This window comes from Capsicum annuum, chromosome 10 (assembly GCF_002878395.1).
Source record: "Capsicum annuum cultivar UCD-10X-F1 chromosome 10, UCD10Xv1.1, whole genome shotgun sequence".
NCBI lineage: Eukaryota > Viridiplantae > Streptophyta > Magnoliopsida > Solanales > Solanaceae > Capsicum > Capsicum annuum.
Window position 1 is genome coordinate 219,456,985 of NC_061120.1, and position 10,203 is coordinate 219,467,187.

Below are 10,203 nucleotides of genomic sequence, written 5' to 3' on the forward strand. Positions count from 1 at the left end.
TCCCCCGAACTGTGAGCAAACACTCATCGAAAGTCGCAAAAATCGTAATTCCGGTCGTTTCGCCCATGTGACTTGGAGAATGGCTCCCGCATTCCCGCCAAAGCAACTCGATCCATTTAATAGGTCATCGGGGGACCGCTCGAGAAGTTTCACCCCCATTTTTTTTAGCCCGATCCCAACCCCCGAACCATGGGCTAACACCTATCAAAAGTCGTAAAAACTCGCAATTCCTACCGTTTCACCCGTTTGACTTGGAAAATGGCTTCCTCATGCCTGCCAAGATAACTCGATCATTTAATAGGCTGCGGGAGATCGCTCGAGAAGTTTCACCCAGAGTTTTGCCCAAAATCCTTTCGGACGTCCGCCCCAATCATTAATTCATAGACTATAGACTAGCACACACAAAAAATTATAAAAAATCCTCAATTTTTATTGTTTTGCTCATATGTCTTTAAAAAAACGCATGTTCACCCCTCCAAACCAACAAGAGCATGTCCAAGAAGTTTCGGCCAAAATCCATTATATAGTTAATATTACATAGTTATAAATGATAAATATCTTTTAAATATGATATATTTAGATAAGGTTTCCTGTTCATTTTCTATTATAAAACTAACATAAATCCAATTATGGTTAGCCAAATGGCCAAGTAATACATACTATTGTTTATTAGGTAAATATTTATTCGTTTATTAGGTAAGAACTTATAGATGCGTTGATATATATATAGTTTAGTATTAGGGTTTTGCTTCTTTAGTTGATTATTATTGTATAAACTTGAAACTTGAAACACCTAAGTCTTCTCTCATTTGAGGCAAATCGAAACCAGGACAAGAAACTAGTGTGGATTCACTAGTGATTGTATTTTGCTTAGAAGCCTTGGTGCTTGAGTTGTTCACGCCCTCTTATGTCGTGGTAAGAGTTAGGTGATTGTTGTGTGTAGGTGTTAAGGGTCTTAGAGTTTAATATACTCTTTGGTTCTTAGGATTTATATCCTCATTTGTCTCACTACCTATCTTTACGTTTCTTGTAATTGTGTTTGTGTTCTTGTTCTAGTAAAATCGTGTATTGTTGTTGTTCTCCTCATCTCGTGGTCATCTTGTTCTTGTTGTCGTTGCTGTTCTCGATTTTGTTGTTGCGTTTGTGGACTGTTTGTGACGTTTTGTACCTGTTTTTGGACCTTGTGGATTGATCTAGTATCACTGGGGGCCCTGATCAATTTTTGACCTAAAACACGCCTGAACCCCGTGCCCACCCCCGGAACCGTGGGTTATGGCACACCAATTTTAACCGAAAACGTCCCGTTTGTGTCGTTTCACCCGTTTGACCACCCAAATGGCCCTGCCTACCCCAACAGCCCACACTAGGCCGATCCTCAGCCTGCTTGGGGGGCCCCGATCGATTTTCGGCCCAAAACACGCCCGGACCCCGAGCTCACCCCCGGAACCGTGAGCTATAACACACTAATTTGGCCCGAAAATACCCCGTTCGTGCCGTTTCGCTCGTTTGACCACTCAAATAGCCCGTTCCATATATATCGTACTAAGAAAGTATTAATTAAATAGGTTCTGATATTATCTTTGTTACGATTCAAGTCCATGACATTTTTGCTTTGGCCAACTGACCTCATGATTTGTTCCTTGAATTATGTCATCATCGTGTTTAGAGATGCATACATATCGTGTGGACTTGTATTACATCTCATAAAACTCGTCACTTCTCGCTCTTCAAAACTTGCAAATTTAGAAAGCTGTCAGTTCTTTTTTTGTTATCTGTCGTCATTTGCACACCCTTCGTCACTGACGTCACATTTACATATACTAATTGAAAATTAGATTCTAAAAATAAGTTTTTAGATACGTTTATGGTACTAATTAATTTTTGCCTCCATCAATTAACGTGGAGAATTATAGTCCATACATGAAAGGAAATATTGTAAGTAAGTCACAATCACAATTGTCAAAACATTGAAGTACTACAATTAGTATTTGTTTTTTTTTTAATAGAACTGAGAATCTTTGAACTAATTATCGTGTAATCTGATTAATTAATAATTGATTTGATCTAATTAGTAGTTTTAAGCTTACTAATCACATGTCATTGTCTGTACAACACTAAAAACAAAGTGGCCTCCGTTTACTAAATGGGGATAAAAAAGAATATAATTTGTCTTTTCTGCCAAAATTTAGTGCACATGATTTCCTTTAGTGGTAAGTGGTGGCCTAATCAATATATCATATAATATGTATAATTTGTTATTTATGCTATGTACTGGCGTGTTTATCTATCGATTTGATTCGATTTATTGATTTTTATTTTTTAAATATGTTAAATTAATAAGATATTTTTTTATTGATTTATTAATTTTTAGTCCTTAACGATTATTGATAGTTGAGTTAACCAATAAAAAAATACTCATAAAATAAAAATAATAGCAACTAACATGAAAAGAAGTGGAGTCTTAGTTGCAGTCAAAGTCCTTTAATTTACTAGAATTTCCAAGTTTAAATTGAATGTTACTTCAGGAAATTAAATAGGTTTGTTAGTTTGTAGAACTTATATATGTATTTATTTATCTATCTATCTATCTATCTATCTATCTATCTATCTATCTATCTATCTATATGTATGTATGTATGTATGTACATATATTTCATATTGGGTTTTTGATTTACCCAACAACCGAATAAGAAAAGATCATAACTTAACCAATAACCCAATAAATTTTTTTTTATAAAATCATTAAAAATCGTTAACCTAATAACTCGATAACCCAATAATAATAAACTAATAACATTTTTATCGATTTTATTTATTGATCGATTCAATTTTTACACACCCCTATTATATACTCGTTTGATACGAGGAATAAGAGACAATTAATATTGAGATTAATTTAAGAATGAATTTAGGTCGGTGGTTCATTCGAACTCCTTTCGGCAAAAAAATTATACTATTTATTTATAGTTAAAATTATTTTTTACGTAGATATTATAAATATTGAACCTCCTTTGGTTAGTTTACATATTTATTTTTGAACCTATTAATGAAAATCTTTGCTCCGCCACGGTTAATTCTTCTACTCATTGTTGTGGAATTGGTCAACCTCATAATGATTGGGGAATATATATGCTATGCTGTAAATTAGAAACAACAGAAAACTCCTGCAATTTTTGCTTTGAAAAATTCATAATAAATATTTAGTCTGAAATTTATGGCTGTGTCTTTGTAAAAGTTAATTTATTTGACATATTCCAAATTAATTTACTGTATTTCACAATTTAATTTAACCTAAAAAGTTAAACAAAGCTGCAACAGCTTTTTGTCACATTATAAAATCTTATAAAATCAAAATATCTTTTGCTTTATGTTGATGTCATGAAACGTCAAGTACTACATATACATGCAACCAAAACTTTCAAAAAGATTTTTAAATTCAGTAGATTAAAAAAATATTTTATAATACAGTAATGGGAATCAGCTGGTTCAAATTTTGAGGTCATTCAGATTTTTTTTTTTTTAAATACTCCATTATTTTAATTTTTTATTCGGTGTTCAATAATCATATTTTTAACGGAATTTATATAAAAGAGTGACGAAAATCCGTTCAAATTTTGAGGTCATTCTGTTTTTCTCCACTCGATGTGATGTATTTATATTAGAGTTTAATTGAGTTAACAATAAAAAATATACTTAAATCAAGTTTTTGTGAATTTTATATATGAATTATGACATGTTTATGTTTTTGTTTCCTACCTAAATTAATACCAACTATATATAAAAATATACATTTTTTTTTATGTCTTATCCCAATCTAAATAGACACTAATAAATCTCATATTGAGATAAAACGCTCCCTAACTCAAACAAATACTTATCTTTTTTTTGGTTTCTCAAGGTATTCCCATAGCCGACAGCCGTGAGACTAATTCTTCGTTCATCGGTCAGCGCATTTTACGGTAGGGAACTGGTCACAGAATTTGCTCCATTCGCCAGAGGCGGGGATCAAACCTCCGACCTCTTGCTTAAGGGACATAGCGCTGAACCACTATACCAACTCTGGTGGTTCAAACAAATACTTATCGCTCCATTGATGATGTAGCTACATACAACGAAAGATGACTAGTTGAATATTCTTAGTCGAAAAATTATACTTTATTCATAAAAAATTATATAAATTATATTGTAACACCTCAACTTAGAAAGGAGTCCCATATCGACAGAACATAGAAGGGATGCTGAGTATATAAGTAAGAAAGCCTTACTCTCTAATAACGCGTTTTAAAGCCGTGCAAGCGTGGGCCCAGAGCATACAGTATCACTAGTGAGTTGGGGAGTTACAGGGGTCTGGGGTCTCTCGGGCCTTCGTGATTCGAAATGCCTGTACAGCCATACATTACAAGACCTCGACTCAGATTGTGACATATATAATATCATAAATTACTATTTATATTCATATATATTAATTCTTGAACATTCTTAGTAAAATTTCTGACATCGCCATGCACTCCACCATAATTATTCTTGCTCATTATGTTTCTAGATCCCCCACTTCTTTGCCCCCAAAGAAAAAAGTCCCAAAATTCTCCCATCACTTTTTTCTATAATTTGCTACTTCCTTTCCTGAAAAAAAAAAAACACTCCAAAGAAGCTAAGAAATTTAAAACTAAAAGCCTCTTCTTTGCAAAAAATTTAAAAAAATTCTTAAAGAACTATTCTTTATTGCTTGTTCTTGAAGTTTTTTTGTACCTCCATACTGCTTAACAAACAAGCTGTTTTTGTATACAAATACTCTTTTTAACTTTTCTAATGTATGGAGATTTTATTTTGATTCTTGTTCTATATATTCTACAAAAATCACATATTTAAAGAAAGTTTTTCTTTTCTTTTTTTCTTTGGTGACAAAAATGGACTCATCAGAGTTTGCAAAAAACCAGACCAGTTCTGGTTTATTAAGGTTTAGATCAGCTCCAAGTTCATTTCTTGAAAATTTCATTGATGGAGTTGGTAATAATGCAAATATTTCTATAGAGAATAAAGGGTTGGGCTCAAAATTCAATCTTGGTAACCAGTTATTGGTGTCTCAGGATTCTCTTGATAGTAAAGTACTGTGTGCAAATTTGCCACCTCAATATCCAAGGCAAAATTCTAGTACTAGTAGTGTTCATGTGGTGGGGTCTATGGAGGGTGGTGGTGGGGGGTATAGGGTATTGGGAAGTAGTAGTAATAGTAATAACATTCATCAAGGTGGACAAAATAAATTGGTGGGATCAAATCTTATGAGGCAAAACAGTTCTCCAGCTGGCTTATTCTCTCAGCTCAATTCTCTAAATGGTACTGTTTTGATACTCTTCTTGTTCTTCTTTTGGAAAGTAGTACTATTGATTTGTAGGGCAACCTTTTGTTTTTTTGTGTGCATTCGTTAATAGTTCAAGTACTGTTATATATGTACTTTCTGTTCTTTTTTGCATAGCAATGGTATGGAATTAGACTTGATGCAGGAGGTCATGGGTTCGAGCTGTGGGAATAGCCTCTGCGTAGAATACACTCTTGTGGTCCCGTCCTTCCGTGGATCCCATGCGTAGAGCGCGAGCGTAGTGCATCAGGCTTTCCCTTTAATAGTATGCAATTAGACTTGATGCAGGAGGCCACGGGTTCGAGCCGTGGGAATAGCCTCTTGCAGAAATGCCAGGTAAAACTGCGTAGAATACACTCTTGTGGTCCCGTCCTTCCTTGGATCCCATGCGTAGAGCGCGAGCGTAGTGCACCTGGCTTTCCCTTTAATAGTATGCAATTAGACTTGATGCAGGAGGTCAGAGGTTCGAGCTGTGGGAATAGCCTTGCAAGGTAAGGGTGCATAGAATAGACTCTTGTGGTCCCTACCTTCCTTGGATAACGTGCATAGAGGGAGCTTGGTGCACCTGACTTTCCCTTTAATGGTATGAAATTAGACTTGATGCAGGAGGTCAGAGGCTCGAGCAGAGGGAATAGCCTCTTGCAGAAATGCAGGGAAGGACTGCGTACAATAGACCTTTGTGGTCCGACCCTTCCTTGGATCCAGTGTGTAGAGCGCAAGCGTAGTGTACCGGGCTGCTATTTAATGGTGTGGAATTAGAGTTTCTAGTTGTTGCTAAAAGACTAAGCAGATGGATAAATGCCAAAGAGTATATTTATGTTGATGTCTCTGGTTTTGCCCTGGTTTATTAGATTCTGCTGATATATCTGTTTGGAGTAGATGATGGTAGTCTTGTTTCTTTTTATTTTTCTTTCGGTATTACTATCTTTTGTTTTTTGTACTTCGATCATCATATTATTTTGATGTAGTTACTGTTCAAAATGCTTTGTTATGGTTTGACATCCGTTTATTCTTTTTCTGGACTGATTTGGATTGTTTTTTCTTAAGCCGAGAGTCTATCGGAAACAACCTCTTCTCTCTTTGAGGTAGGGATGAGATCTACGTACAGTCTACCCTCCCCAAAGCCCACTTAGTGGGACTGCGGAGTATGTTCTTGTTGTACTGTTTGAGTGGATAAGTTACATCAGAATGATCCTTTTATTAGTTTCCTTAGAAGCTCGAACTTTTAAGATTCAAGATTAGGCAAGTGTTCAACATATTAGCAAATTCGTATTTCATCCATTTTGTTGTTATTCGTCGAGGTATTTGTAATTGTGATCTGTTTAGCAGAACCAAGGGTTGTTAGGTAGAAACATCGAACGATAGCCATTTTCTTATTGATTTTTCCGCTTCTCACTACCTTCGTTCTCTAGTCCTGATTGAGTTGGTTGAATGGCAATTTGCAGGCTATGCCACATTGAAAGGCGGCACTGGAGGTTATAGAATGGCAAATGGTGTCAATGGAGATTCAAGTCCATCTTCGAGTAGGTTGAAAGGCCATTTTAGCTTCCCATCAGTTACACCTTCTTCGTTAGGAATGTTGTCTCGAATCTTAGAGGTCGATAACGAGAGCAGCATAGCAACTGCCTTCGTTGATGATGAGAAGCGTGGAGATGCAAACTCAGAAGCTCAACTTTACAATATGGGATTTCCTTTTACATCTTGGACTGATTCTTCACAGTTTCAGCAGACGCTCATAGGTCACAAAAGGGAGTTAGATAGTGAGGAGAATAAGCAATTCGCTAATGCTCAGGTATGATGAGAACAAATGTAGCGTATAGTTCTACATCGATTTCGTTACATTATGTAGATTTTGAATCGAAAATCTTGTGTACAACCAGATTGAAGAACTTGGAAATCGGCCTCCGATTTTGTCACACCATCTAAGTTTACCAAAGACACCAGCTGATATAGCAGCTATGGAGAAGTTATTGCATTTTCAAGACACTATTCCTTGTAAGATCCGAGCCAAACGTGGCTGTGCTACTCATCCTAGGAGCATTGCAGAAAGGGTAGGACATAAACTACCATTATTATACAGATGGTCCTATATGTTTAGACCAATATTCTAACTTTTAAGTTCATTATCGTCAAAATCTTGTAACAACCTTCAAACTTTCCCTACAAGGAAGTCTAAGTTTGAAGTTCAATTATCTTCGTACCTTAGTTGAATTCGTGAGATAAGACTATTATATGGTGATATTTCAGGTGAGAAGAACGCGTATAAGTGAACGAATGAGAAAGCTACAAGAGCTTGTGCCCAACATGGACAAGGTAGATTTCCTTCAATTTCAGCACTTCCTCTTTCCCCCCCCCCCCCTCTTCTTACTAAGTAACTGGTAAAGTTGCTGTCAAGTGACCAGGAGGTCACGGGTTCAAGCCTTGGAAACAGCCTCTGGCAGAAATGCAAGGTAAGGCTGCGTACGATACACCCTTGTGGTGGGGCCCTTCCTCGAACACCACGCATAGCGGTAGCTTTAGTGCACCGGGCTGTCTTTTTTTTTCTTACTGAGTGTATAATTCATGTCGACAGCAAACAAACACCGCAGACATGCTAGATTTGGCTGTCGAGTACATTAAAGGCCTCCAAAAACAGTACAAGGTATAATCTTGAAACAACGTAAATCCAAAATCTGCTTTACTCAATTTTGTCTTTTAAACTTCTCACAGATTTATGTTTTATGGTTATAGGTACTCACTGATTGTCGAGCGAACTGCAAATGTTCAGCAATGCAGAAGCCAGATTGAAAACAAAGAGCAGAATTAGCTTCTTCTGTACAATGGAGAAGAGTATAAGTGAAGGAGTATACTTAAATGGAGTTCATTTTTCAAAAGAGTAGAGGCTAGAAACTTTAAGAAAAAGTTACAAGGAATAACTACAAAGAAGAAAAAAGACAGATATTTGGCTGTTGTTTTGGTAGATGATATAGACTATCAATGTTTCAAAGTTCAAACAAACATATTTAGTTGGAAAAGTGTACATTAGTTGCATAGAACATGCAAGAATAAGATTATTCATTCCTTTTTCTCTTTTAAGTTATATACATTTATAGCACAAAGAATTTTTACACTAAAGGACAGCCCAGTGCACTAAAGCTACCGCTATGCACGGTGTTAGGGGAAGGGCCCCATGACAAGGGTGTATTGTACGTAGCCTTACCTTGCATTTCTGCCAGAGGCTATTTCCAAGGCTTGAATCCAGACCTCTTGGTCACATGGCAGCAACTTTACCAGTTACTCCAAGACTCCCCTTCACAAAGAATTTTTACACTATCGATGTAATTTAGTCGATTATCACAGATAACTTAACCTGTTTTTGAGATCACCATATCAGGTTATGTGTTTATTTCTTTATATTTTGAATTTCTATTTGTGAAAGTTTTGACTCTGCGACTGCAACTGAGTGCAAAGTTAAGAGTGAGTTAGCACAAAAGTCAATGGTTCTTTTTAGCCACTTGATCTCATATATGAGCTGTTAGATCCCTTCTTTCCATTTATAGACCAACCAATAAGAATGCTGATGGCTTAGTTTGTTATTGGTGGAAGTCAAACATATCTAAAATATTAAAGCCTATATGACTCAATCCTTTAACTGCATGTATGGCATTTTGTGTCTCTTTCTTCTCTTATGGTAACCTTATCTGATTCCTATCCTATTTTTAATTTATTTTTTTAGTCAACCGTCAAAAGTACACCTAAAGTATTTTGATTTTTTAAGTTTCAATCTGAAATATTAGATGTATGAGTTTCCTCATCATTTATCAAACACACTTCAATATGACTGTTCACTTTTTCTATCTGAAATATCATCATTATTCAGGTAGGAAAGTTGAACAATTGATAGTTGAGGTGTGTTTTGCTATATAGTTGATGATAGTTCAGGCAGGATACTTACACACTTGATAGTCAGGTATGAAACTCAAAAAATCAGGATATTTTAAGTGTGTTTTCAACCAATAACTCTTTTTTATTTGATAATCATGATGTTTTTGACCAGTTTGCGAACATCGATTGATTTTATAGGATAACAAATACCTTACACCAACACAAATACTAAGTAACATTATCCATAATTTCATAATTCTCAATTTATTTTATTGACTACTAGGCCGCGCCCTTCGATACGTTGATTCTATTTGTTATGATCGGGTAGAAAATAAACAAACCACACGCAAAAGAAAAATAAGAACATACAGATTTATGTGAAAACTCTTGCGGGAAAAACCACAGGCAGAGGCAGAGGGATTCACTATAATGAAGAGAGAGTACAATATTGAAAACGATAGTCTCAATTTCGTGTGTATAAGAATGACCCGAAACAGCTCATTAAATCACACTTATATAATACGTGTATACAAATAAGTCCTAGACTCAAAAACATAAATGTCCATAGCTCGGGTCACAACTCTTAACACTATTCAATTATTTGAATGACCAGAAAAGTTTAAGCAACACCTCTGCTTACTGCTATGCCTCTTTTGTTGCCCAATTAGAAAAAGTTGCTGTGATATAATTCATTGCATTGAATTGGTTAGTTGGGGTTGCATTGGGAATGGTCATACCATATCAGTTTTTTGGGTGGAAATGTGACAACAAAAGTGCAAAGATCCATGACACCTTTGGGCCCCTATGACAGCCCCACACCACTGACCATATTCTGTAAGCTGCTGTAATAAAAGACTAACACGTGAAGGATCAAACATCCTACCTAAAAAGTAATTTTGAATCACTTTTATCGTGGTTTGCCAACTATAAGCTTCTGACAAACTATAGCGGGATGTAATTTGGACGACATAAAATTTTAATAT

General features: G+C 35.7%; 1 protein-coding gene across 1 annotated transcript; it reads left to right on the forward strand.

Annotated features, from left to right (window-relative positions):
* Positions 1 to 4,535: 4,535 nt before the first annotated feature.
* LOC107843932 (transcription factor bHLH130) lies at positions 4,536 to 8,421 on the forward strand. The gene is made up of 6 exons (XM_016688372.2): positions 4,536 to 5,334; positions 6,802 to 7,148; positions 7,237 to 7,407; positions 7,604 to 7,669; positions 7,929 to 7,997; positions 8,087 to 8,421. Exons 1-6 carry the CDS (start codon positions 4,908 to 4,910, stop codon positions 8,141 to 8,143), a joined length of 1,137 nt encoding a protein of 378 aa, XP_016543858.1. The 5' UTR covers positions 4,536 to 4,907; the 3' UTR covers positions 8,144 to 8,421.
* Positions 8,422 to 10,203: the final 1,782 nt, after the last annotated feature.

Bases quoted from the DNA above. Each gene is read 5' to 3' on its own strand.
- LOC107843932 (XM_016688372.2), top strand. From the start codon at position 4,908: ATGGACTCATCAGAGTTTGCAAAAAACCAGACCAGTTCTGGTTTATTA. The intron at 7,149-7,236 runs GTATGATGAGAA...GTGTACAACCAG, and splicing joins AGCAATTCGCTAATGCTCAG to ATTGAAGAACTTGGAAATCG. The intron at 7,998-8,086 runs GTATAATCTTGA...TTATGGTTATAG, and splicing joins GCCTCCAAAAACAGTACAAG to GTACTCACTGATTGTCGAGC.